We start from the raw sequence: 27,483 nt of genomic DNA, 5'->3' as shown, positions 1-27,483 counted from the left end.
CTCTCCAAAGCTTTTTCCTCAGAATTTCTGCAAAAACCTCTCTGTTAATTTGGCCCTGGAGTGCTCATCTGCCTCCCTGGTTCTGGAAGAGTCTTGTAGACACAGGTGTTCCTCTTGGCTGGCTCTTCAGAGGGACTAAAGAGGGGATGCTTCCCAAACTGGAAAACTGATGGAGCCTGTGTGACATGCCTGTCTCCATCCATCATGATGACATGATTATTTTGTTGGCTCTTGCCAAACTTTGGCATTTCCTGCCAACATCTAAATAGTGATTGCTCTTGGTGTTCTTACCCACAGCAGTGATGGCTGCAGAAAGGGAATGTCCTGTGGGTGGAACAGCTGCTGGAGAACTGCCATGAGCACCCTCAGAACTACAGTGTGGCCAAGGCTGCAGTGACCCCACACTGCAGCAGTTACAGGAACAACTTGTTGCTCAGAAATGAGGCATTCTCAAATGCATGGGGCTTTTCCAATGAAAAGTAAAGGGCAGGGAACAGAGCCCAGCTCCAGGAGGGCTGACCACCTCTCCAGGACACCAGGAAGTTAAAGTTCTCCCAAAGCCATGTTGCTTCTTCTATCCTGTTTAAAGCTTTTCTCAATCAGGATGTTGTTAGGGATCAGCTTTTGGAGCACATAAAGCTGCTGTCAGCAGAGTGGGGTTGCACTGGGAGAGATGGCTCTGCTTGCCATCCCAGCTGCCAGGACTCAGGAGGTGTCCAAACAGGCACTGCCATCTCCATCTCCAGAAAGTGTCAGTGAGATCTGACATGGCCAATGGAACAAAAAACCACTCCATGCAGGACCTGAAGAAATGTCAGGAAGCTGTCCTGGGGGGAGATTTAGGTTGGATAATAGGAAAAGGTTCTTCCCACCAGAAGTGGTGGGGCATTGAACAGACTCCCCAGGGAATGGGCACAGCCCCAAGGCTGCCAGAGCTCCAGGAGCATTTGGACAACTCTCAGGAATGCACAGGGTGGGATTGCTGGGTGTCTGTGCAAGGCCAGGAGTTGGACTGGATGATCCTTGTGGGTTATTGTGTGATTCTATGATTCTGTGATACCTGGGAGGGCAGACATCCATCGGTGACAGTGACAGCCTGGAGAGCAGTGTGGAGGTGTGGCTGCTACTGGCAGCAAGGGCAGTCATCACTATCACTGGCAGATGTCAGCTCCTTCAAATTCCCTGTGTGTCACACACTCCAAGAGAAATCCCACACCATATCCAGGCAGTTCAGTTCAGTAGCCAGGACACTCCACCTTTTCCTTCTGAGGCTATTGTGGGAATCACAAGTGAGCTGTGAGACCCTGCATAGAGGAATCACAGATCCCAGCAAATGTCCTGGTTGGAATTGAGAGGTAAAACTACATACAAGGATTGCATGCAAGAAATGGTTTTCCTGCACCTTCCACAAAGCCATTAAATAGGTTTTAATAGGCTCATTTTATAAAACACTGATATGAAGCTGGAAAGGAAATGTGAAGCTGCTGCATAGTGCAGACCTGACTGAAGATACTTCAAATATAAGCCCAAGTGTACAAAGAGATTTTTTCTTTCTGACTCCCACAGACTCAAAAAGTGATCACAACCCACCATCAGGAATTAGGGGGTGAGGTGAGGCCTCATGAGTGCCATGGGGAGATCTGACCCCTGCTCTGGAGCACTGAAAGATCTCTTAGTGACACTGCAGGGCTGTGAGCAGGATGTGGACATGCCATGGATTGTAGGTGATCCTGTGCAGCCTGGAGAGGCCACGTGGTGCCAGGCCTCAGGGGCTCTCCTGTTCTCTCCATGCACTTTACAAGCCTAAATGCATTATTTAACTGCTCTCTTTTTAAAAGACTGGGGCAGAGGTTTGCCTGAGATGATTATTGCTACTACTTGGAGAATTAAACAGTGGATTAAAATAGATTTTATTTAATTAACCTGAATGTAATAAATGTTTGCATCTGATTTAATCTCAGGAGAGGTGTCAGATCAGACAGTGCCAGTAAAACTGGCTGACCTGTGCTTTTTCCAGAGGGATGAGCACAAAAATCTCATTGTGGCATCTAGAGAAGATTCCCTAATCTCCTTAGGCTGTCTCGGGCTTGGCTGCCCACAGTGCAGCAATGCAGGGCTGGGCTGGGATTGCAGAGCTGGGGGGTTGGAGTCATGCTTGGGTGTTTCTGTGTTCCAGTGGAAGTGAAAGCAGCCTGGGATTTGGTGAACAAAAGTACCACAGATTCCTGGGTCCTGCTGCTGCCCTCACTGACACACAGCCCAAGTGCCCAGATCCTGAGTTTCCTCATGCCAGCCGGCCTGTGGACAGCTGCATGCAGAAAACCCAAGAATTCCAAGAATTTTTCCATCTGCCTCCAAGTGCTTGTGTATCCAGCTCTAAAATCCACCTGTGTCCTGGCTGTCTGTGGGTCTGATGGCAGCTAAATGCTGAGACAGAGAGAGGCATTTTTCCTGAAAAGTACATGCCCATTGATCCCAACAAACACATCCCTCAGCCCTTCCCTTACCTGGAAAAGTGGCAATCAGGAGGGGAGGTCAGGCTCTTCTCCCAGGGAACAGGGACAGGAGGAGAGGGAGCAGCCTTAAGTTGTGCCAGGGAAAGCTCAGGTTGGACATTGGAGGAATTTCTTCACTGTAAGGATGACCAGGCCTTGTAGGAGCTGCTCAGGGAGGTTTGGAGTCCCCATCCCTGCAGGTGTCCAAGGGATGCCTGGACATGGCACTCAGTGCTCTGGGCTGGTGACAAGGTGGGGATGAGACACATGTTGGACTCGATGATCTTGGAGGTGTTTTCCAGCTGAAATGATTATGTGATTTTGTGAACCACACACCTGAACCCTTCCTTTTGCAGCAGCACCCAAACACCCACACAACCAAAGATGGAACACCCAACCTCCATCCTGCAGTTGTTTCTGTTGCCAAATAAGGTGGAAACACTCTGTTAATCCCTTTTTTTGGACTAACCACACTTCTTCTCTAGACCCTTTTTTCCAGCTCTCCCATTCAACCACCTGCTGCTGTTACACCCCTGAAGATACAAACTGGAGGTTTTTCTGTGGTAGAAACCCAGCAGTCCAGGAGAGGATTCCTGCAGGACTTTGGCTCTGTAAAAACGAGTCCTGAACCACTTGAGTCCCAAGGCTGGTTCAAAGGTGAGTGTTAGTTTTCTTTTTGCCCCATGGGATAAGAGGAGTAAGAAACTGTAGTGCTGTATTAGTCATTCTTGAGATAGTTATTAACTCTTGTTTGTACAAAACATACTTTTCAAGGGCTGAACCATCACCTGTTGGAATGTTCAGGAACTGGCTGAGGAGAAAGGGGGCCAAGGATGCAGATGGGGAACAGGCAGGGATGGGTGAGAGGGCGTAAATTATACACTTATTATAGAAAATGTAGAAATATTTTATTTATGCACACATACATATATGGATAGAGGGGTATATGGGGATATATGTGTAAAGTCAGATACGAAGTTATACACTCGTGTTATTCCAAGGGGAAATGGGTTCAAATTGAAGGAGTAGGTTTAGGTTAGATATTAGGGGGAAAAAAACATAATTCTCTGTGAGGGTGGTGAGACCCTGGCACAGGTTGCCCAGATAAACAATCTGGGCATCTACAAGGCCACGTTGGAGCAACCTGGGATGGTGGCAGGTGTCCCTATCCATGGCAGGGGCTGGAATGAGATGGGCATTTCCTATCCAGCCCAAACCATTCCACGATCCCATGGTGATCCTTTCGCATAAATATGCACCCACAAAGGCGCAGCTCTGTGTACAAAACATTCTCTAATGAGACATAATTAAACGGCTAATAGGATTTACCCTTAAATATGAATAACCACCTCAAGCCGCGCGCCTTGCGGCCGCGGCGCTCGGGCGGGCGGGGCTGCGGCGGGGCCGGACCCGCGGCGGGGCGGGGAGCGGAGCGGAGGGAGGGAGGGAGGGGAGGAGAAAAATCCATCCCCGGAGCCGCGGGGCCGCCCCGGCCGGGCGGAGCCTGACCCGCCGCTCCCGCCCCTGCAGCCGCGGCGCGGCCCGGCCCGGCCCGGCATGAGGCTGAGCCGGGCGGCCGTGCTCGCACAGGCCAAGGCGGCCGCGCTCGACGGCGTCCGCCGCCTCAACTGCTGGTGGGCAGGGAACAGGCAGGGACTGAGGGGGGATAGGCAGGGACTGAGGGGGGACAGGGACTGAGGGGGGACAGGGACTGAGGGGGGATAGGCAGGGACTGAGGGGGGACAGGGACTGAGGGGGGATAGGCAGGGACTGAGGGGGGATAGGCAGGGACTGAGGGGAGACAGGGACTGAGGGGGGACAGGCAGGGACTGAGGGGGGACAGGGACTGAGGGGGGATAGGCAGGGACTGAGGGGGGACAAGGACTGAGGGGGGACAAGGACTGAGGGGGGACAGGGACTGAGGGGGGATAGGCAGGGACTGAGGGGGGATAGGCAGGGACTGAGGGGGGACAGGGACTGAGGGGGGACAGGCAGGGACTGAGGGGGGATAGGCAGGGACTGAGGGGGGATAGGCAGGGACTGAGGGGGGACAGGGACTGAGGGGGGGACAGGCAGGGACTGAGGGGGGATAGGCAGGGACTGAGGGGGGACAGGGACTGAGGGGGGACAAGGACTGAGGGGGGACAGGGACTGAGGGGGGATAGGCAGGGACTGAGGGGGACAGGGACTGAGGGGGGATAGGCAGGGACTGAGGGGGGACAAGGACTGAGGGGGGACAAGGACTGAGGGGAGACAGGGGACTGAGGGGGGACAGGGACTGAGGGGGGATAGGCAGGGACTGAGGGGGGATAGGCAGGGACTGAGGGGGGACAGGGACTGAGGGGGGACAGGCAGGGACTGAGGGGGGATAGGCAGGGACTGAGGGGGGACAGGGACTGAGGGGGGACAGGGACTGAGGGGGGATAGGCAGGGACTGAGGGGGGATAGGCAGGGACTGAGGGGGGACAGGGACTGAGGGGGGACAGGCAGGGACTGAGGGGGGATAGGCAGGGACTGAGGGGGGACAGGGACTGAGGGGGGACAAGGACTGAGGGGGGACAGGGACTGAGGGGGGATAGGCAGGGACTGAGGGGGGACAGGGACTGAGGGGGGATAGGCAGGGACTGAGGGGGGACAAGGACTGAGGGGGGACAAGGACTGAGGGGGGACAGGGACTGAGGGGGGACAAGGACTGAGGGGGGACAGGGACTGAGGGGGGACAGGGACTGAGGGGGCACAGGCAGGGACTGAGGGGGGACAGGCAGGGATGAGGAAGGAGGAGAGTCTCGGATGAGGCTGAGAGGAAGGACAGTGATGGAGGGGGGACGGGGATGGAGAGGGGACAGGCAGGGATGAATGAGGGGTGGCAGGCCAGGATGGGGAGAGGACAGGCAGGGATGGAGATGGGGTGGGTAGGGCTGAGACTGGGGACAGGCAGAGATGGAGAGGGGGTTCAGACAGGGCTGGGGAGGGGAGATAAGAATGGAGGGGAGGGCAGGAAGGGAGAGAGCTGGGTGTCAGGCAGGGATGGACAGGGCTGGGTAAGGGCAGACAGGGCCGGGTGAGGGGTGTCAGGGCTGGGTGAGGGGTGTCAGGCAGGGCTGGGTGAGGGGTGTCAGGGCTGGGTGAGGGGTGTCAGGCAGGGCTGGGTGAGGGGGTGTCAGGGCTGGGTGAGGGGTGTCAGGCAGGGCTGGGTGAGGGGTGTCAGGGCTGGGTGAGGGGTGTCAGGCAGGGCTGGGTGAGGGGTGTCAGGGCTGGGTGAGGGGTGTCAGGCAGGGCTGGGTGAGGGGTGTCAGGGCTGGGTGAGGGGTGTCAGGCAGGGCTGGGTGAGGGGTGTCAGGGCTGGGTGAGGGGTGTCAGGCAGGGCCGGGTGAGGGGTGTCAGGGCTGGGTGAGGGGTGTCAGGGCTGGGTGAGGGGTATCAGGCACGGCTGGGTGAGGGGTGTCAGGGCTGGGTGAGGGGTGTCGGGCAGGGCCGGGTGAGGGAGGACAGGCAGGACTGGGGAAGGGGAGGCACAGCAAGGCCCATGACTGTGCTGGAGCAGTTTGGTGGAGCAGACTGGGGCTGGTGGGGCTATGGGGGTGCAGGGGGAGGCTCAGCCCTGCTGTGCTCTTGCTGACCCCCATCTCCTCCCGCAGGGGCAGCCACCTGACGGATGTAAGTACTGGAGGAGCCAGAGGAGCCTGGGCCCACAGCTGCTGCAGGGACACCATGGAGGCCACGGGGTTGGCAGGGCACTGGGGAGGGCCTGGCTTCAGGCTGGCCCCGTGCCTGTGAGCTGCAGGGCTTTTCAGGGTTGATTAGCATCTCACACCATTAAAAAAAAGTGATTGTTGCTGTTTCCACATTGGAAAATTTCTTTCCAAGGCCCAGCATGAAGCCTCGGAGAGCATGACCCTAAGTCCTACCTCTGTGGTGATTTTGGATGAGGTTCTGTCAGCAGAGGATGGCCAGCAGGGGTGGGAGGGAGCCTTTCCTGCCTGTAAAGGCTGCAGAGTTGCTGGAGCAGAAGAACAATGTGACACTGGCTGGTATCTGCACTTCCACTCCTGAGCAGAGGCTGGAGGAGCTGCTGACGCTGCACTCGCTGTGTCAGAAAATCTCTGATGCTGTTAAGCTCGGGTTAGACTGAAGCAAACCCAAATTCCTAATGGTGCTTTTTGTGATTTCAATTTGGTTTATTTATATTTTCCCCTACAAGTGCCAACTTGTTGTTTCTGTCTCTTCCTGCCCAGATATCCATATGCCGGGATTTGCCCAACATCGAGGTGATCACGTTCAGGTGAATGCCAGTTTGCCAGCTTTGGAGAGGGCAGGGAAATCAGCTTTTCCTGGGGATGGTTTCTTCCCACATTGCTGGGTTTGTGTGTGTGAGCTGCCTGGCTCTTCATGCCTCAAGCAGCAGAGATACAGAAATGATTATTCCTCAGCAGCTCGTCTGCACTATTCCCTGTGCTCCTTGAGAAAATATTCTCTGTTTTGACAAGTGATAAAACCCCTTAGGATTGTTTCTCTTGAAATTCTATTCCATCGTTTTGATGGGGATCTTCTTGGCCTCTGTATGTGACCTGTTTCCAAAATGCTTGTTGGAATATTTTGTGGATCTCTTAGAGCTTTCATAATACGCTCAACTTTCACCTATCCTGAGGATCCCATGGATCCAATGCTCTGCAAATTTGAGCCTTTTAACTTGGGAATCTTACATGGGTTCTCCTGCTACAGGAAAGGGGGCAGAAGAGGCTTTTGTCATCCTCAGCAGCGTGGAGCAGCAGCTCTTTCAATTCTTCCCTCTGCTGACAAAGATGAAGTGCCACAAGCCGTGGGCTGAGCTCCTGGCTGGGGCAGCGAGGGTGGGACGGGCTCTGACCGTGTCTCCGCAGCGTGAACGGCATCTCGGACCTGGAGCCGCTGCACCGCTGCCAGAAGCTGAGCGAGCTGTACCTGAGGAAGAACAACATCTGCAGCCTGGACGAGCTGTTCTACCTGAAGGCGCTGCCGCGGCTGCGGGTGCTGTGGCTGGCGGAGAACCCCTGCTGCGGGCCCGACCCCCACCGCTACCGCATGACCGTGCTGCGCAACCTGCCCAGCCTGCAGAAGCTCGACAACCAGGGTGGGCTTTGGGCTCCTGCGGGCACCTGCAGGGCCTGCCAGTGGGGGTGTGTTGGCTCCTCTCAGAGGCGTCCTTTGAGTTTTCCTGGAGTTGGGAGGTGTTAGGGGTTGAGTTAGATCCAGTGCTTCTATGCTGTTTTCTCTTTGTCTTCCTTCCCTTTCCGTTTCTCTTCCCCTTTCCCATCTGCCTTCTCTTCCTCCGTTCCCTTTTTCCTTCTCCATCCCTATCCTCATCCACATCTGCATCTCCTACCCCTTCCCCATCCTCTTTCCCTTTTTTCCCCCCTTCCTTTTCCCTTTCCTATCCCTTCAGGCAGGACTGAGTGCCTCATTATAACTCAGACAGTACCACTAATTAGTGGTTTTTAGAGCTCTCTCTTTGCTGTGGCCAGACAAAGGTTCTATAACTGGATCTGCTGCTGTAGAAAAGCTTCTCTGTTTTTTTTTTCTATCCAGTAGCAACAATTGGGTGGCTTTTGGAGCCTTCTCCAGAGACAAGAAATAGCAAAGCGTGTTTGCATCCCTCCCTGATACTCTTCTCACTTTGGTAGGCTGGTGCTTGCTTCCAGCATTCTCCCGCACAGGTTTCACAGCAGGAGGAGGGTGAAAGCAAAATGCCAGACAATTTTCAGACCGAGCCCCTTGGGAACAGCTGTGCAGCAGCTGAGGTGCCATCCCCCTGGGCTGCTGCAGTCGATAGCAGCAGTCACTTGTTGTGGCCTTTGCAGCTGTGACAGAGGAGGAGCTGTCGCAGGCGCTGGTGGATGGTGTGGAGATCACGGCCCCGCCGGCGCGCAGCAGCGTGGAGAACGGCTGGTCCGGGTCCAGCGCGTCCAGCGCCGCCGCGTCCAGCACGGAGCTGCTCAGCTGCAGCCTGGAGGACACCATGTGAGGGCTGGGCAGCTAGCAGCATTTCTGGGCTGAGCTCGTGCAGCAGGAAAGGACCCTGACATTCCAGGGGCCAGGCCTGCTGCTGGGGCAGGTTCCCATTGTTCTGGTTACTGGGTCAGTGGCGCTGCTGGGGTTGGTTGTGTGTCTGCCAAACAGGCTCTGCTGTGGGGGGGGTGACTCAAGCTCATCAGCTGCATGTGCAGGCAGGGATGCATCCTCTCTGATCTGGGAGCTCCAGTCCGTTCCCTGGGCTCCTCCAGCCAGATACTCTTTGCATGGTTGCCTGTGATGGGGAAGGATTGGCCTGGCAGAAGAATGTTTTCCCACCTGATCATAATAACATTTGCTTTTCCTTCCTACTTTTAGCAAAACTCAGGAGGAGCTTGATATGAAGCATGTTCCCAGGGATAAATATTCCTCCTTTTCCTCTCAAGAGACAGATTGCAGCTGTAAGAGAGTGAGTATCTTTTAAACACCAAATTGCTTTTCCTTGTATGTGGGGCTGAGCCCTAGCTTTGAAGGATATGAAGGACTTTGGATGTCCCCAGAGGGGAGCAGAGCTGATGCCAGGGCTGGAAGAAATGTCCAGGAGCAACTGAGGGCTGTGAATTTGTTTGATTTGGAGAGAAGGTGATCAAGGAGTGACCTCATGCCCTTTGCAGCTTCCTGAGGAGGGGATCTGGGGAGGGGCTGCTGAGCTCTTCTATCTGGGATCCAGCAATAGGAGACGGGAATGGTTCAAAGCTGTGCCAGAGAAGGTTCAGTCTGGACATTAGGAAGTGTTTCTTTAGCAAGAGGAGGGTCCAACCTTGTGAAGGGGCTGCTGAACAGGAAGCTTAGGTGGTTCCTCAGCTCCCTCCATCATGTAGCCTTGGATGAACCTGGATTTTGGTGGTTCAACTGGGACTTGCAGGGTAGTGGACTCGGTGCCATTGCATCAATCAGCAGAGCAAGATCTAACCCACACTGCCTCACTCTGCCATAGCTGCCTAGAGCAGCACCACAGGCTCTGACCGTTAAAAAGGGGAGAAGTGGCCCTCCATTGCAGCTGCAGAAGTTCAGGTTGGATGTTGGGCAAAAGATTTTCCCTAGAAGGGCAGTTATTTAGGCTGTGGAATCTCTCCCTGGACTTCTTCAGGACATGATTTGACAGAGCCACAGCCTGGTGTTGGCACTGGTCCTGTGGCAGGGCTGGGGACCTTCAAGAGTCCTTTGCAGAGAGCACCAGCTCTCTTCATTCCTCAGAGCAGGAGTCCTCTCTCCTTTCCCATCCTACACATGCTGGGGAGCGAGGGTGGCCGGCCCTGAATGTGCTTTTCCTTCCAGAAGGCAGGCAGGAGCATGGCCAGGAGCCAGAGGCGTGTGGGCAGCCCGCACAGGACTGGGCGGGTGGGTTTGTCCTGCATTCCAGCCTCGTCACGTGCCACATGCAGCCTCTGCCTGTGTTTGCCCCGAGGGCTTCCTTGTTAATCCCGCTCCCGTGGCTGCAGGTGGCTGTTCCAAACTGCTGCCAGTGCTGCTGCTGGTGGAGGAGTTGGTAAAAAGAGCAGGGAAAATCGAGTGTCCTTATCCTGGCCGGCTGGTGCAAAGCAGTGTCTGCCTTATCCCGACAGAACAATGTCCTGAATGCCATCCTGCTGCTCATGAAGGAACTGGACGCAGAGGGGCTGGAGATCATCCAGCAGACGGTGGCCAGGCGGCTCCAGAAGAAGGAGCTGCAGGAAGAGTGACAACGCCCATCCCATTCCAGGCTCCCTGCAGCCCCAGCCCCGCGGCTCTGTCCTGCCCACACATCCCTGCCTGCAGCCAAAGCCTCGGTGCTCCCTGCTCTGCCTCCCATGCCAGGCCATGGGCTGGGGTGGGATGCTCCTTCTCCAGAGATTTCCTGCTTGTGCAGCAGGCTCTGACACTGTGTCCTGTCTGGCTGGGGCTCTTGGATGGGAGCTGCAGACAAGTCAGCAAAGCAGAAAGGAAGAGGGCTGCAGCCAGAGGTTCTGTGTGATCCGAGGGGGAGCAGAGCCTGCTGCTGGCTGGAAAGGTCTCTACTCCTCAGCGAGTCTGGGAGTGCACAGCACCTCTGAGGGCAGCTTGTACCACAGAGATTTGGTTTGGTAAAGTCTGACAGGGAGATACTGCCTGAGATGTTACTGGCTGATGCAGGTGGTGAAGGTCAATGTCCCGTTATTAATTTATTTTCCAGCTCAGGCTGGCTTCCTCAGGTCCCTCCTGGTGCACACAGCGCCTGCTGTGGTGGTCAGGCAGCCCAGAGGAAAGCTCAGAGCAGCTTAGGTGAACCAGAAATGACTCCCACATCCTGAATGCTCAGCTGTCCTTTCACCCCAACATTCCCTGCAGGCATTAGAGCAGCTTAAGGAAACATTCCTGTTAAAAGGCCCTGAGCATTCTGCCTGCTTTGCACAGGCATCAGGGGTGGGTGTTGCTCTTTAACTGATAAAACTGCATTTTCCAAGTTTTATAGAGCTGTTAAGTACAGACTAAACTGTTGTGACATACCAAATAAACCCAATTATCCCTGAAGGCTGTGTAAGTGGTGGCTGGGTTCAGCAAAGGCCTGGCTGGGGGCACTGCTCCATTACCTCTGGTTCAGGGAGTGCATTGTGAATCCTGGAGCAGGAGGAGGGCTGGGAGCCCCGCGCCTTCCCGCTTCACTGCACCTCTGACACGGTGAGCCTGCTCCCAGCGCTGCTCTGCAGGGCCACTGGGCTGCCTGCAACCTCCCTGCAACCACAGGGAAGCAAAGGAGGTGGTGAGGAAGGCTCAGTGCAGAGCCATGTGGGCAGGATGGTGGCCCCGAGATACGGGACACGAGCCCTCTGTGCCTCCCAGCGCTGCACTGGGGATGTGGCTGTCCCATGGCCCCCTGCCCCTGTTTGTACAGTGTCAAGGCTGAGCTACCAGGAAGGAATTCTCCTCAGGGATGGTGACAGCCCTGTGTCCACAAGCCTGTTTGCCTGACCTTGGTGGGAAGGAACACAGTTTGACCCTCGTCACTCAGGGAGAGATTTGCTCATGCCTTTAGCTCCTCGAAAGACCTTTGGTCTTGCCTTCTCCTTTAAACCCAGCTGCAGTTGTGTGATTTATGATGTCCCAGACTTCCCTTGACAGCCAGAGCCTGGGAGACTCACCCTGCTGAGTGCAAGTCTTCTCCCAGGCCCCTGGCCTGTCCATGTCAAGGAACAGGGGACTTGTTGGGGTGAGCTGGACCCTAGCTTTTCTGGGATGTGAATGATCAAAGGAAGCATCCATCAGGACTCGGTCATGGGGCTGGTGGAGCAATCTCCATGCCCTTGAGGCCACACTGACACAATTCCTGGAGAAGTCGGGCTGCTCACTGCCTATGTGCTGTGCTTGTTATCCTTGGCTGCTGCTGGTGCTGCCCTCAGAGCTCCCAACTGCTCCTTGCAGCATCCCAGTAAAGCCCAGTGGGAGCTCAGCCCCTCCAGTGCCCTGGCAGCCTGCCTTCCAGTGCAGGATGCTCCTGGAGCCTCACTCTGCCCTCTTTTCAGGGTGGGCTGGATGTGCCGGGAAGTTTGAGAGCACAGTCACATCCCCTCCTGCTCATCCTCGGAATGCAGTGGCTGTGCCTGTCCTTTTTCTCCCAGGAATTTGGGCCTCCAGGTATTTTTTTTGGTGGAAACGAGGTGTGAGGGCTGTAATGACTCTTGTCCCTCAACGTGCAGCTGGTCTGAGCCTAGGGACACCCCTGTCCCCATTCACAGCCTAAACCTGTTTGTTACAGGGCTGTGCTGCCGACAGATTTTCCACATGACCTGCTGTCACCCTGCCCTGCCTCAGCTGGGAATATCGAGTGGTGAATGCAGATGATTCCCAGCTGTGGAAAATGCCAGCAGCTGTACTGAGCCACTTCCCTTCAAACCATCCTCAGAGACTCTGAGAGGCTGGTGGAGAGGCAGGTGTGAGGCAGAGAGGGGAAGAGTGGGCTGGAGCTCTCCCAAGGTGGAGGGGCAAATGGGAAAGTGGAAGAGCCCATTTCTCACACAGGAAATGGAGCTCCAGGAGAAGCCAGGTCTCTGCCTGGGGTCTCCAGAGCAGATACTCATTCAAGAGCAGCAAGGTCTGCTTCTTATGGGTCCAGGGAGAAGACAAAAGTTATTATATTCCTCGGGAGCCCAAAATGTGTTCAGTTAGAGGAAAAGCACTGAAATAATGGAATCATGGAATGGTTTTGAGTGGGAAGAGACCTGAAAGCCCATCTCATTCCACTCCCTGCCATGGGCAGGGACAACTTGCACCAGCCCACAGTGCTCCAAGACCCATCCAACCTGGTCTTGGATACTTCCAGGGATGGGGCAGCCACAACTCCCGTGTGCAACCTGTGCCAGGGCCTCACCTCCCTCACAGTTGATAATTTCTTAATAATATCCTGTCTAACCCTGAGACACTGGGAAGCCATTCCCTCTTGGCGTGACACTCCAGGCCCTTGTCCAAAGTCCTTCTCCAGTTTCCTTGTTGACTCCTTCAGGTACTGGAAAGCCACAGTGAGGTCACCCCAGAGCTTCTCCATCTGAACAATCCCGACTCTCTCAGCCTTTCCTCCCAGCAGAGCTGCTCCATCCTCTGCTCATCCTGGTGCCTCCTCTGGCTCCACATCCTTCCTGTGCTGGGCCCAGGGCTGGGGCAGCTCTGCAGGTGGGGTCTCACCTGAGTGGGGCAGAGGGGCAGAATCCCAATCCCTCTCCTGCTGCCCACACTGGGGACCAGCCCAGCTCAGGGGGGTCCTGGCATGGGGCATGGCCAGCCCTCACCACCTGCAGCCCAACTCCTTCTCCAAGGCTGCTCCATCTGCTCATCCCCAGCCTGGATTCATCCCTGGGGGTTGCAGTTCTTGTGCCTTATCTACTTCAGCACCAGCACCTGGTGGTGTTAAACCTCATGAGATTCCCATGAGCTCATCCAGGGCCTCTGGATGGCCCTGTCCTTCAGGAGTGTCACTGCACCCTCAGCCTGGTGTCACCTGCAAACCTGCTGAGGGTGCCTCAAACCCTCTGTGTCAGTGATGCAGATCTTGAGCATCACTGCTCCCAGTACAGACCCCTGGGACGCCACTGGTCATTGATGGCCACTCTGAGCCACTGACCCTCTGGATGTGATCATCCCTCCAATTCCTTATCTATCTAACAGTCCATCCATGGAATCTAGCTCTGGCCAATGCAGAGAGAAGGATGTTGGGTGGGATTGTGTCCAGGCTGTATAGAACGTCATGAACGTCATCTATAACCTTTCCCTTGTTCACTGAGGGAGTCATTCCATCAGGGAGCAAGTCAGGGGGCACTTTCACTTGGGGACAGCTCCAAAATAACAGCATGTTTGACCCCAAAGACTGTGATGCATGCTGGTGCTGTCCTGTGGGCTGCAGCCATCAGCCAAGAGCCCCAGGAGGGAAGTGTCCTGGGAAAGGGGCTCCCTGTGTGCGTCTGGCACAGCCCAAGCACACAGAGCTCAGCCAGGCCAGCACACTTGGCCAGAACTCTGAGAAACTGCCTCACAAACAAGCATAGCACCCCCCTACAGCACATGGCTGTTTCCCTTAAAGGTGGGAACCCAGTGATTTTTCTCTGGAATTGTGACTCAATTGTGAAAGGATGCTGACCTTACACCCACCACAACCTGAACAGGGAGGAGAAGCCGCCTGTGGTCCCACTCTCCCAGGCTTTGAGGAAGCACCAGACCAGGAAATCTCTTGGCCCAGCATTAACCCGGCTTGGGAAAGCCATGAGTCTTTGCTTGTCCCCGGTCCTGCCACTGTTCCCCCCACAATGAGCACTCCAGGAGGCAGGTTTGGCTCCAGCAGGTTTTATCTCTAGAGGAGAGCAGCAGCGCCGTGGGCGGTGCAGGATCCGGGGGTCACAGAGCAGCAGTGAGGTGACGGGCACGGCGCCCACAGCCACGCGGTGACATCGCAGCCAAGCGTCATGCAAGGGGACAGGGGCTCGCCAGGACCCCCGTGCTCAGCCCTCCAGACCCCCACGGGGGATGGAGCTTCACCAGGGCACCCACAACTCCTGGGACCAGCTCCAACCATGGCTCTGCATCCTCCTCACTCCCCTCCCACACGTGGGGCAGGCGACTACAAGCAGCAGCAGTTGGCTCAGGCGGTCAAGCCGCTAAATAAGGACTCAAAATACCCCATCATTAAATAAGAATAAACTATTAAGGGAAAATTAAGGGTCTGGGCTGTGCGGCTGGGCTCAAGCAACTCTTCTGCATCCGCACAGGGACCAGAACCCACAGCAGTGATTCGGGGCAGGATTGTGCCGTGCTGGGAGCCAGCACCAGGCTCTGCCTGCTGTAAGGGGTCGATGGCAAAGCTACAGGGCTACTGAGAACAGAGGGGACACAGTGCTCCCCCAGCAGCACGTGGGCACAGAGAGGACACGGCGGGGGCTATGGGTCAGGCTGGTGGGACTAGAAGCCCTTCTCGATGCTGAGGGTGCGACGCGTGACGTGCTCCATCTGGCCCGAGATGTACTCGGTGAGGCTGATCTGGTAGTTGGCGAGCATCTTCAGCATCAGCCGTAGGTTCAGCCACCACTGCTCCTGGGGCAGCCTGTGCCTGGCAGGGGGACAGAGCTCTAGAGCAGACACCCTGGGAAGGTTCCCCCAGGAGCTGGGGGAACTGCTGGGGCAGGGGGACTTACTCAAAATCCGTGACTTTCTTGAGCTCTGTCACGGGGCTGAAGGCCACCACCTTCTTCCGCAGCCCGATCACACAGGCAGTGTCTCCAGAGTTGGCAAACACACGCCCTGGGAGGGGGACACTGCTGACCTTGGCTACTTCACTAGACGCCAAGCCTGGAGCAGCAGCCACCAGCCTCCCCCACCTCCCATGGGAACCCCAGTCCTTGGCTCACCTTTGCTATAGACTTGCTGCAGCTTCTCTGACATCCACAGCACCGCCTTCACCCCCAGCTTGGTCCCATAGTTCCGGTCAAAGGGAGTCGGGGCTCCCCCCTGGGGACAGAGAAATGGGGATGTCAGGCCTTGCCCAGCTCTCAGGGCCAGCAGGGCCCATGTCATCCTGTCCCCTGTACCTCTGTACCTGCTGGAGGTGGCCCAGGACATTGATCCTGCAGTCGAAGATGCCTTTGCCCTCAGAGGAGTAAAGGTTGTAGAGGAACTCGGTGGTGTAGTGCTCATGGCACTTCTCATTGCTGGGGAGCAGAGAGAAGGGCTTGGGGGGCTGCTCCTTCCACTGGCATGTCCAGGGGTCCCCCTTTGTTTCCCATAACACCTTTTCTGTGCTGTTTTGTTCTCCCCGAGGCCCAGAGCCCAGGCCCTTGTCCCCAGGAGGATCCTGTGGCTAGGGATGGGGATGGCAGTGGAGGCACCCAGTGTCCCAGTGCACCCAGCAGAGGCACCTCACCGTGCCCAGGACCTCTCTCTGGCTATGGGAAGGGCTCAGCTCCAGCCTTGCTCCCTGCCACAGGGCTGGGGGTTGCAGTGACTGTCCCCAAGGGCCCCCAACTCACCGCAGCACCAGCCCTCTCTGGATATCCGTCTTCATTTTGTCAGTTAAATGCTCCACATTGGCCTGCAAGATGAACACCAAGATTCCAGCAGCCATCCCACAGTGTCCAGTGCTGACATCAACCCATCAATCTGCACAGCATGGCCATGTCCTGCAGCTCCTGCCCTGCTCTGGAGCCCTCCCTTCCCCAGTTTTCCTTCTCATTTTAGCCAGAGAGCCGTTCCTGCCCGCTCACCTTCAAGTCGTGGATAGTGAAGGGGTCTTCATAGACGTAGGCAGCGTCGGCGCCCACGGCGATGCCGGTGACCGTGGACAGGTACCCGCAGTAACCCCCCATGGTCTCCACGATGAACACGCGCCGCTTGGTGCCCGAGGCCGACTGCTTGATGCGGTCACAGCTCTGTGCCCAGAGAAGGGGAGCTCACACCAGGGAATGCCACCTTTGCTCCCCCAGCATCAGCCAGGACACAAGGTGGAGGAGCTGTCCCTGTGTCCCTCACCTCCATGGCAGCGTTGACGGCCGTGTCGGAGCCCAGGCTGAAGTCGGTGCCGGGCACGTTGTTGCTGATGGTGGCGGGGATGACGCACATGACGATGCAGAGCTCCTCATACTGCCCGCGGGCCTCCACCAGCTGCAGCACCCCCTCGTACGCCTGCAAGCAGCCCAGGGATTGGGAAATGCTGGCCCTGCAGCCAGATCCACATTCCAGAAAGATTCCTCTGGGATGCCACCCTGCCCCCAGTGAAGCAAGGATTCTGACACACCTCAAAGCCCCCAATGACCAGCAGCCCCTGGATGTTGAATTTGCGCACGTTCTCCACGATCTTCTCCATGCAGGTCTTGGGCAGCGTCCTGTGGTGGGGAAGGGGGGGCAGATGGTGGAGTGAGGATGGTGGGGACACCCCTCCCCTGTGCCCCCATCCCCAGGGCTGCACTCACCTCTTGGTGCCCAGCATGGAGCCACCACGGCCCAGCCATCCTGCCACGTCGTGCCAGCCCACCTCACGGACCTGCGGGCACCAGCGACAGCTTAGGGGTGGGAACAGCCCAGCCACTCTCCCCCAAGGCCAGCCCCATCCTCCAGGACACCCCATCACTGTGCCCTTACCTGCCCCTTGGCCAGGCCCTCGAAGCCGTCGCTCACCACGTAGATGGTGTGTCCCTGGCAGATGCCGATGCGCACGGCCGAGCGCACGGCAGCGTTCATGCCGGCGGCCGGCGCTCCCACGTTCAGAATGGCCATGCTGAAAGGGCTCTAAGGGGACAGGGATGGGAACAGCACATCCCTGTGTGTCCCCAAGGCGGGCATGGTGTGCCCTGCTGCTCCCCATCACCCCTCACCTTCTCCTGAGCTGGCTTCTGGTGTGCCAGCAGCTTGTAGATGTTCCAGTTGTTCTCAAAGCTCCTGCAAGGACATGGTGATGTGTCCTTAAGGCACATCTGGGGGAAGTGGGAGTCCCCAGTGGGGAGTGACTGGGGACACCCTTCTAGCTGCAGGAGCCAACAGCTTCCCCACAAGGAAAAGCCCCTAACCAAGAGGGATGTCTCCTCCAGTCCTGGTCCCTGCTCCTCACCTTCCACGGAGCTGGATGGCCTCTTCAAACCTCTTCTCATCCATGGCCTTCTGCACATCTTTTGTCTTGGACCGAGAGAAAGATGCAGCACTATGACACTCACATTCACAGGGAGGGGAGTGGGACCCCCACCCAAATTCCCTGGTACTCACCACCTGGACACACTCCATGAGTGGCAGCCGCACCGACTGGTTCCCGGACAGGCTGACCACGCAGGCTGGGGTGTCCGGCGTGGCCTCCAGCAGCGCCATCACCGCCTCCATCCCCATCTTGCTGCTCTGCAAAGGGACAGGGGCACCTGTGACACTGCCACCACTGCCAGCTGGGTGAGACACTCAGAAATGCTTGCACAGGCTTGGAAACCATGTGGCTGCTGATTCACTGCTGGAAAGCTGATAGTTTTATTTAAAATCCATGAAATTTGGAGTAAATGAGGAGAAATGGGTGCATAGCTCTGCCCAGAACAGCGGAGCTGAGTCCATCCGAGCCTCACCCAGCTGGCAAACCCTTTCCATTGGGCAGAGGGATGGCAGGAGCGGTGTTCCCTTCTCTGTGCCCTCCCCTGGACCTACCAGCACGCGGTCGAAGGCGGACGGGGTCCCTCCGCGCTGCACGTGGCCGAGGACGGTGACCCGCGTGTCAAAGCCCAGGCGCTGCACCACCAGCTGTGGGGAAGAGGGGACGTCACCCTGGGGACCCACGGGTGTCCGTGGGTGGCAGGCTGGTGCCGGGGCAGTCCTTACATCCTTCACGTAGTTGGAGGAGATGGGTTTGCCGCTGCGGTCGATGGCGCCCTCGGCGATGATGATGATGTTGAGCCGCGAGCCCCGGCTGCGTGTCTGGCACGAGGGGAGGACAAACGGCCATCACGGCTCAGCCAAAACTCACCGTGGGCCGTGTGAGCGCCCTGCCCTTCCCGCCACCTGTGCTGCCCCGGGGGTGCCTCGGCTCACGGGCAGCCGAGCCCCCAAGCCAGCGCTGCCCCTGGCACGCGAGGGCTGGATTTGCGCTCGGCTGAGTGCCCCGGTTCACAGGGACAATGGCGGCAGCTCCCGAAGCTTCCCAGGGGCCGGGCACCGGCTGCAGGGCTCAGCCCGGCCTCTGTGGGGACTCCCCGGGGGGAGCAGGGCATGGGATGGCAGGAACCCCCTCACCTCCCCGAGCCTCTCGCACATGAGGTCCTCCCAGCCATCCTCCGGAGGGGATTCCGGGATGAAGAGCCAGTCAGCGCCCGAGGCCAAGCCAGACACCAGCGCCAGGTACCTGGGGGGACACGGTGGTGGCAGCACTGGCCCCAAAACATGGCACCCTTCCCACCCACGGGGGCTTACCCGCAGTGGCGACCCATCACCTCCAGCACGAAGGTCCGCTGGTGGCTGCAAGGACAGAGGTGAGAGGAGGAGGTGGGTGGGAGTGATGGCTGGGCCGGCTCAGCCCCAGCCCCAGCCCCAGCCCCGTCCTGCTCACCTCTGTGCCGTGGTGGTGATGGCGTCGATGACCTCCATGATGCGGTGCAGCGCCGAGTCGGTGCCGATGGTCATGTCGGTGCCGCAGAAGTCGTTGTCGATGGAGCCCACCAGCCCCACGATGTTCAGGCGGCAGTTCTTCTTGGCCACCTCCTCGCTGATCTGCCCTGGGGGGGTCACAGCCACCACAGCACAGCGGTCACTTCAGGGCGCTGGAGCCCAGCCCTCGGAGGGGTCACACCACCCAAACGCTCACCCACCCTCTCGGACCAGCTCCTCGAGCAGCCCGGCCCACTCGGAGCGGAAGATGTCGGCGCCGGTGAGGCTGCCGTCGCCGCCGATCACGCACAGGTTGGTGATGCCGTGCTCCACCAGGTTGCGGGCGGCCCGCAGCCGACCCGCCCGCGTGGTGAAGGCCTTGCAGCGGGCACTGCCGATCACCGTCCCGCCCTGGGGACAGAACGGGGCACCTGGCTTGTCACACACCTTCGGGGGGCTGGGATCTGGGGTCCCGTGACCCCGTGGTGACCCTCACCAGCTGGATGATGTTGGAGACGCTGAGCCAGTTGGCCTGTTTGATGTTGTCGCCCCCCTCCACCAGCCCCTCGTAGCCCTGTGGAGAAGCAGAAGGTGGAGGTGAAAGGTACCCCGGCACAGGGGGGGTGGATCCCCCCAGCCGTGATGGGGAGCAGTGGGAATCCCAACCTCATAGATGAGGAAGACCTTGGCTCCCACGTATATACCCATGCGGGTGACAGCGCGGACAGCGGCGTTCATGCCTGGAAAAGTGATACTTGAGCTGGAGTATTCCATGGGACCCTGCACCCCACAGGGATGGGATCCTATCGGTGATCCTGAGGCGTCCCTTCGAGCGGGGGGAACCCCATGGGACCCTGCACCCCACAGAGAGGGGATCCTATCGGTGACCCTGAGGTCCCCTTGAGTGGGCGGGGAGCCACGTGGGCTGAGACCGGGCAAGCTCAGCGCACAGCCGGGCCGAGAAACTGCCCGGGAGCGAGCTGCTTATCCCGGGGAGGGGACGGGGATGGGGACAGGGACGGGCACATCCCCTCCGTGGGGCTCCCCCCGTGGGCTCCTGCTCTCCCACGGCGGCGGCCCGAGGGTGATGGGGATGATGGGGACGGGGAAGCACTGGGGATGGGGTTCCCATCCGCCCGGACCCCGGCCCCGGGCGGTCTCGGTCGCGGGCACGGACGCGCGGAGAGGCCGCGGGCCCGGCCCGAGCCCCCCGCCCCGCCGGGCGCACCTTGCGCATCCCCGCCGCTGGTGAGAACGGCGATGGCCATGCCGGCCCCCGCCATCCGCAGCCGCTCCAGCTCCGCCGCCGCCATCGCTGCGCTCCCGGCACCGGCGCCGCCGCCGCCAACACGCCCCGCGACACGCAGGGACCGGGGACACGCCCAAGGACACGCCCCGCGACACGCAGGGACCGGGGACACGCCCCGCGACACGCCCCGCGAGACGCAGGGACCGGGGACACGCCCAAGGACACGCCCCGCGACACGCAGGGACCGGGGACACGCCCCGCGACACGCCCCGCGAGACGCAGGGACCGGGGACACGCCCAAGGACACGCAGGGACCGGGACACGCCCCGCGACACGCAAGGACCAGGGACACGCCCCGGGACACGCCCCAGGACACGCCCAAAGACACTCCCCGCGACACGCCCCGCCCGCCGCCGCGGGGTGTCGCGACATGGTGCGCCGTATCGTGGCGGACAGTGGGCACATGCCCCGCCATCCCGCGTGAGTCCGTGCCAGAGTCCTGCGGGAATTGGCCGATGGAGCTGAACCAGCCGCTCCCGGGAATGTCCTGGCTATTCCGGTCAAGTCCCAGGCGAATGGGGATTGTCCCCATCTTTAAAAGGGGGGAAGGAGGAGCCTGGGAAGCGGACCCAGCGCCCATCAGGCTCTCCTGTGTGCTTGGGGAGATCCGGGACAGACCCCCCTGGAAGCTCTGCTGGGGCAGGGGAGGACGGGACGTGGATCGGGACAGGAGGGCGAGTCCTGCCAAACCAGCCCCGGCATTCTCTGGTGGGGTGACTCCCTCAGAAGGGTCGTGGGTGTAATTTTATCCGGATTTCCATACAGCCTGGACACAATCCCACCCAACATCCTTCTCTCTGCATTGGCCAGAGCTGGATTCCATGGATGGACTGTTAGATGGATAAGGAATTGGTTGTGTGAAAAACGAGATTCCCTTTCCTGGTAAAATTTAAGAAGAGACAAATAATAAAGCAAAAGGTTATCATGGGTGGGTGTTTGGCATTCAGCCAACAGCACACCTGCTGTTTTGGAGACACCCCTTAAATTCATCAGTTGCATATTCATAGACCCATCATACATTTTCAAACTTTATATAAACTATTTTCCATATTCCAAGAACTGTTTTACATGGCTACTCCTTGAGTTTGCCTTTTTAGAGCATACATGTTTTTTTGGTGTGGTTTTAATGTATTTTTCTTATCAGATTTAATTTGGGCTGTGATCTTCAACTTCTACAGTCAGTCAGTGCTGATAGCTGGTGTATCAGCAATAGGTGTCTTTATTGGGTGTTATCCAACCAAGCAGGCAGTTCACTTACTACAAAAACACTTTATCAGCCTGTGTCACTCCTAAAGAAAACTATATCTTAAAAACCATTTCACCACCACACATATAGTATCCACTCTAATATTTGTGAAAAGCCAGTACCATAATATGCATTTATAACAGCTGGATGGTGACATCCAGAGGGTCAGTGGCTCAGAGTGGCCATCAATGACCAGTGGTGTCCCAGGGGTCTGTACTGGGAGCAGTGATGCTCAAGATCTGCATCACTGACACAGAGGGTTTGAGGCACCCTCAGCAAGTTTGCAGGTGACACCAGGCTGAGGGTGCAGTGACACTCCTGAAGGACAGGGCCATCCAGAGGCCCTGGATGAGCTCATGGGAATCTCATGAGGTTTAACACCACCAGGTGTTGGTGCTGAAGTAGATAAGGCACAAGAACTGCAACCCCCAGGGATGAATCCAGGCTGGGGATGAGCAGATGGAGCAGCCCTGGAGAAGGAGTTGGGCTGCAGGTGGTGAGGGCTGGCCATGCCCCATGCCAGGACCCCCCTGAGCTGGGCTGGTCCCCAGTGTGGGCAGCAGGAGAGGGATTGGGATTCTGCCCCTCTGCCCCACTCAGGTGAGACCCCACCTGCAGAGCTGCCCCAGCCCTGGGCCCAGCACAGGAAGGATGTGGAGCCAGAGGAGGCACCAGGATGAGCAGAGGATGGAGCAGCTCTGCTGGGAGGAAAGGCTGAGAGAGTCGGGATTGTTCAGATGGAGAAGCTCTGGGGTGACCTCACTGTGGCTTTCCAGTACCTGAAGGAGTCAACAAGGAAAGATGGAGAGAGAATAATCCCAAGGGCCCTGACAGAGGGGAATGGCTTCAAACTGCCAGAGGGCAGGGTTAGATGGGATTTTGGGAAGAAATTGGCTGTGAGGGAGGTGAGGTCCTGGCACAGGGTGCCCAGAGAAGCTGTGGCTGCCCCATCCCTGGAAGTATCCAAGACCAGGTTGGATGGGGCTTGGGGCAAGCTGGGCTAGTGGGACTTGTGCTTGCCCATGGCAGGGAGTGGAATGAGATGGGCTTCCAGGCCCCTTCCCATCCTGAGCTTTCCATGGCAATATTCCATGCCATAGCAGGCTGTGTGATGCCATTATGTGCCACCCCAGGCTGTGCCATGCTCTGCCATTGAGACAAGCTGGAGCTTTTACTAGAAATTTCACATTTTAAATTTTTAAATTGATAATTATTTTTGGTGCAATTAAAAAACAAACCTATGGAGGAAGCCCTGCCATGGATTTCTCATCCCCACTACCCAGCTCAGCTACCCAGACTGCCCCCTCTTTCCAGGGAGGGGGGTCCTGTTGCTGGATGCCCTCTCCACACCAGATATTCCCCATTCCCTGGGAATGGTCCCCATCACTGTATCCCCCTGGGCTCCCACATCCCCCAGGGGAGTGGGACAGGGCCCTGCCCAGCTAAAGGCTGGGGAAACTGAGTCAGGTGCTGGCAGCTCGCCCAGTTCCATCTGTGCCGGGGAGAGCTCCGAGCCTCATCCTGCATCCTCAGGCGCCGCGGGGCCCGGCATATCCGGCAGGGAAGGGGTGCGGGTGGCTCAGGGTAAGGAAATGGGAGAGACCTGGCCGGAGTCCCGCTCTCCTCCTCCTCCAGCCCCACCTCCCCGGCACGCTTAACATCCCATGGGCCGCCCGTGGGGCCAGCAGCTCTTCCCGGGCAGAGCTCCGTGCCGGGCCAGCCGCGGTGACAGCAGCGCGTCCCCAGCCTGAGCTCCGTGCCGGGCCAGCCCTGGTGACAGCAGCCATCCGTGTCGGGCCAGCCCTGGTGACAGCAGCCATCCGTGCCAACCCCGCGATGCTGCGGCTGCTGCTGCTGAGCGGGGCGCTGGGCTGCGGGGCGGAGCAGGCAGGTAAGGCAGGGACGCGGCGGTGTTTGGGGACACTGGGGCTGCCTTGGGGCACACGGGGTGATGTCTCACGTCTCCCGCAGCCCCGCTCGCCTTCACCATGCTCCAGCTGACCCGCGTCTACATGGGCAATTCTATGTTCCGGGGCAACGCCAGCCTGAATGGGCAGCTCAGCCATCTCCTGGACGAGAATAATGTCACCCAGGTGCTCCCGCTGGAGCCTCCGGACGCCTGGGCCCGGCGGCAGAACGAGGTGATCACCTACCTGTGGAACTTCAGGAAGCTGGTGCAGCTCTTCAACAAGGAGAGACCCACCAAATGTGAGTGGTACCCGGGACGGGGGTGGGTGCCCCGGGGATGGGGAACCTCTTCTGCGCTGCCAGGGCTTCCAGGGATGGATGGGAACTCGGCCATGTGCAAAACCTCTCTGCGGGCAAAGGGAGCCCTTCTGTGCAACGGAGAATTTCTTATCCGGAGCACACCCTGGGAACGGGATCATGCTCAACCTGTTGCTGCACCTCAAGAGAAGGGCTGGGGGCTACAGCCTGTGGGGTGCTGAGGTGTAGGAACCTTGTCTGCTCCCTGCCTGTGCTCTGCCTGCATCCCAACTGCATCCCAGCTGCATCCCTGCTTTCATCCCACCTGTATTCACCTGCATCCCAGCTGCATCCCAGCTGCATCCCAGCTGCATCCCAGCTGCATCCCCAGCTTGTGGGAACGCTGTTCGTGCTCCTGCCTGCTCTGCCCCACAAGCCCTGTCACCTCTGCTGCTCCTGCCCGGGATGTGCTTTCCTTTCCTTCCCTTGGTTACCCCAGAACCGGTTTTGCCCCAGCCGCACATTCCTGTGCCCCTGGCGAGCCTGGTGTCACCGCGGGGTCGCTGTCATCACCCGCCCCTCCCGGTGTCCCCGTCCCGGTGTCCCGCTCCATCCGCGAGAGCCACGAGCAGCTCTGTGTCCCAAACCTCCCTCTCTATATAACCACAGCTGTGTGGAGATAAGGAAGGGAAAATAATCCCGGCTGCTGGAAAAGTCACAGCCATGGTCAAACCGAGGGGAAGCAAAGCTGTGGGCGGGCTGGGTGGTGCGGGGCTGGAGCTGTGTGACCTCAGTGCCCGGTTTGCTGCTGGTGGGACTGAGGGTGGAGCGTGGTGACCCTGTCCCCTCCCTCTGTCCCCGCAGTCACCCAGCACTTGCGCTGCCACCTCGGCTGCCGCCTCTACCCCAACGGCACAGCCCAGAGTTTCTACGAGGTGACCCTCAACAGGACAGCGTTCCTCAGCTTCCACGTCCCCAACGCCACCTGGGAGCGGCGCTGGCCCGGAGAGCTCCCGGTGGCCGCCTTCGCCCAGGAGCAGCTGATGAAATACCCGCTAACCACCCAGGACCTGCAGTATTTCCTCAACACCACCTGTGTCAGCATCCTGCAGGCTCAGAGCACCAGGACAGGTCCGTGCTGGGGCCGGGGCTGGGGACAGGGCCGTGGTGGCGTGGCCGAGTCGTCACCTCCGTCCCTCTCGCCTCTTGCAGGAAAAGTCAGCGGCCGATCGCGCACCCCGCTGGTCCTGGGGCTGCTCCTGGGAAGCCTGGCCCTGCTGGGCATGGCCCTGGGCATCTTCCTGTGCACAGGAGGGAGCTGCTAGCCTGGGCACATGGACACAGGGGACAAACCCATCATCTTCCCGTGCATCCATCACCACCCTCTGGAGGCAGGGGACAGACCCATCATCTCCCTGCAGAGTCAGGAGATGGATCCATCATCTTCCCAAGGGTCCAGCAACTCTCCATGGATCCATCATCACCCTGGGGAGGCAGGGGATGGATCCATCATCCCTGCACAGAGACAGAGGATGGATCTCTCATTTCCCCGTGGAGGTGGGGACCAAGCCCATCCCTCACAAGGGATGCAAGTCCCTTGTGCCACAGACTTTGCTCCCCAAGGACACCAAGTGGCTTCTCTGTTCCAGCCAACTGGCCTCTCCAGCAGCCTTGTGGACAGTCCTCATGCTGGGCAGTGAACTGAGACTCCACAAAGAAACACTGGGCATGGATGGAAAAATGGGGGGGAGCAGCATGGGGGAAAAGCAGCAGGTGAAACAGCCATGGAATGTTTGAAAGGATGGTGTTAAACCCTCATTTCTCCCTGTTCCAGTGGGGATGGAGGGAGGATGTGTAATAAAACCACTCATCAGCTCTCACCACACTTTTGGCTGTTCTTGTTCCCCTTGGCAGCACCAATGAGGGGCTGTGGATCCATCCTGGACCACGGCTGCTGGTGCTGGGTGGGCTTGTTGGTGTTGTCAGCCCCTGTGCCAGAGCTTGGGTTCTGTGCTAAGTTTTCCAGAAGACACTGGTGGTGTTTGCAGGAGGGTGTTGTACCTCCTGAGCTCATTTTCTTCCAGCTTTGGTTTGACTCAATTAAATCATTTTCTCAACGTTTTTCATTTCCTCACTCAGTGTGAGGTGCTGAGGTCAAGCACACACAGCTGTGAGGGGACATTTTTCCTTTTCCACAATCCAAGTCCAAACTAAACACTCCACTCTGACTGTTTAAACTTTGATTGCATTGATAAGAAACTCTTGGCCACATTTCCCTTTCACCCAAAAGGGGATTTTGAGCTCTCCTGTGCATCTCCACTGCTCTGGTGACAGGAAGGGCTGGGGATGAGCCAGGAGCTGGCTGGGAACAGCACAGGAGAGAGGCTTTCCTGGGTTAGCTTACTTTTTACTTACTAACAGCATTAGAGCTCATACTAAAACTTATTAACTTACTTCTACTAAAGTGTGAGGGACTTAATATACTTCAATCCATCCAAAGGCTTTAATTCAATCCCTGCAGTCTGATTTCTCTCTGAAGAATTCAGAGACCCCTGAGTCGCTGACTGCAGCACCCTGTGAGCAAAACAGGCTGGGATGAGGGAAGATGGGAAAAGAGACGAGGGACAGAAGGGATGTGAAGATGATCTTAGGGCTTGTCCTCATGGAGGGATGGAGGAGGAGGTGTCCAAAGCCCTGGAGGTGTCTCATCACCCTGGCCTGCAGCCACCCTGGAGCAGGGGCTGGGGCACTCCCCACCCTTGGCGGGCTCCGAGAGGTGGAGAATCCAAAACAAGGCAGCTGAGGCACGGGAACGTCATCGCCCTTGGCAGGAGCTGAGCTGAGCTGAGCTGAGTGTGCTCTGTGTCCCTGCTGCCAGCACCCAGGGACACCAGGGCACTGCCCAGGGTCACACGTGTTGCACTGGCTGCTCACAAAGGGATTCAGTCCCTTCCAGCTGGGAGAAACTGCTGCACTCCCAGCTGAACTTTGGACTTGGGGTATCTCTGCTACCTGCAGATGTTGCACCATGGTCCCCAAGACTTGGAGAGATTCCCATTCCCAGTCCCCTCTGCCTGGGCTGCAGCTCCTTGCTCCATCTGGGGTGGCTGAGATGCTGTGATGGAGCAGGAATGGCACCCAGGACAGACCCAAGTGGCAAACCCTGGGGGAAGGCCTGGAACAACAGAGTTTGTTTTGCTTTTTGCTCCAGAAATGTGTCATCTTTTGGACAGACGAGCAAGTCTGAGCTTCTCCACTTCACACAGCTCTGGAAAATCCTTTTTCCTGGCCCTGAGCCCCCTGTGTATGTCTGGAGAACACTCCAGAACAGAGCTGACTGCTGCTCTTCTTGGGCTTCCACAAGGGACTGGGCAGTGGGGATCCCCCAAAAGTGCAAAACCCTGAGGAACAGCCTCACCTCCATTGGTGTCCATGGGCAAGGCACCCAAACCTGGCACCTCCATCCCAAGGCACCTCCCTGGCAGTGACCAACATCAGCATCTGACCTGGACAGGGTGACAAGCACAGAGGGGTTATGGTGGCAGCACCCACCTCCAACACATCATAGCCCCAAAATTTCTCTTCCTCACCCTAGACATCACCATTTGTTGCCCCAACATTTCTCTTCCTCACCCCAA

The 27,483-nt window shown here is 57.9% G+C and overlaps 3 protein-coding genes across 3 annotated transcripts; 2 read left to right on the top strand and 1 right to left on the bottom strand.

Annotated features, from left to right (window-relative positions):
* The first annotated feature begins 3,934 nt into the window (after nt 1-3,934).
* Nucleotides 3,935-11,029, top strand: CFAP410 (cilia and flagella associated protein 410). Its single transcript, XM_079315399.1, has 7 exons — nt 3,935-4,129; nt 6,134-6,152; nt 6,731-6,777; nt 7,376-7,605; nt 8,333-8,492; nt 8,862-8,952; nt 10,109-11,029. Exons 1-7 carry the CDS (start codon nt 4,053-4,055, stop codon nt 10,223-10,225), a joined length of 741 nt encoding a protein of 246 aa, XP_079171525.1. The 5' UTR covers nt 3,935-4,052; the 3' UTR covers nt 10,226-11,029.
* A 3,285-nt stretch (nt 11,030-14,314) lies between these two features.
* PFKL (phosphofructokinase, liver type) lies at nt 14,315-20,480 on the bottom strand. The gene is made up of 22 exons (XM_079315355.1): nt 20,314-20,480; nt 19,752-19,825; nt 19,582-19,659; nt 19,307-19,496; nt 19,048-19,213; nt 18,912-18,956; nt 18,735-18,843; nt 18,324-18,419; nt 18,153-18,245; nt 17,733-17,858; nt 17,581-17,645; nt 17,348-17,411; nt 17,115-17,261; nt 16,946-17,016; nt 16,771-16,858; nt 16,506-16,658; nt 16,241-16,405; nt 16,007-16,068; nt 15,577-15,688; nt 15,389-15,488; nt 15,176-15,281; nt 14,315-15,090 (listed from the first exon to the last, which is right to left on the bottom strand). Exons 1-22 carry the CDS (start codon nt 20,396-20,398, stop codon nt 14,943-14,945), a joined length of 2,343 nt encoding a protein of 780 aa, XP_079171481.1. The 5' UTR covers nt 20,399-20,480; the 3' UTR covers nt 14,315-14,942.
* A 2,934-nt stretch (nt 20,481-23,414) lies between these two features.
* PROCR (protein C receptor) lies at nt 23,415-25,610 on the top strand. Its single transcript, XM_079315394.1, has 4 exons — nt 23,415-23,531; nt 23,612-23,848; nt 24,710-24,976; nt 25,058-25,610. The coding sequence occupies exons 1-4, from the start codon at nt 23,477-23,479 to the stop codon at nt 25,168-25,170; spliced, it is 672 nt and encodes a 223-aa protein (XP_079171520.1). The 5' UTR covers nt 23,415-23,476; the 3' UTR covers nt 25,171-25,610.
* Nucleotides 25,611-27,483: the final 1,873 nt, after the last annotated feature.

Source organism: Erithacus rubecula (assembly GCF_903797595.1).
Source record: "Erithacus rubecula genome assembly, chromosome: 11".
NCBI lineage: Eukaryota > Metazoa > Chordata > Aves > Passeriformes > Muscicapidae > Erithacus > Erithacus rubecula.
This window is presented reverse-complemented; position numbering and strand designations above follow the sequence as displayed.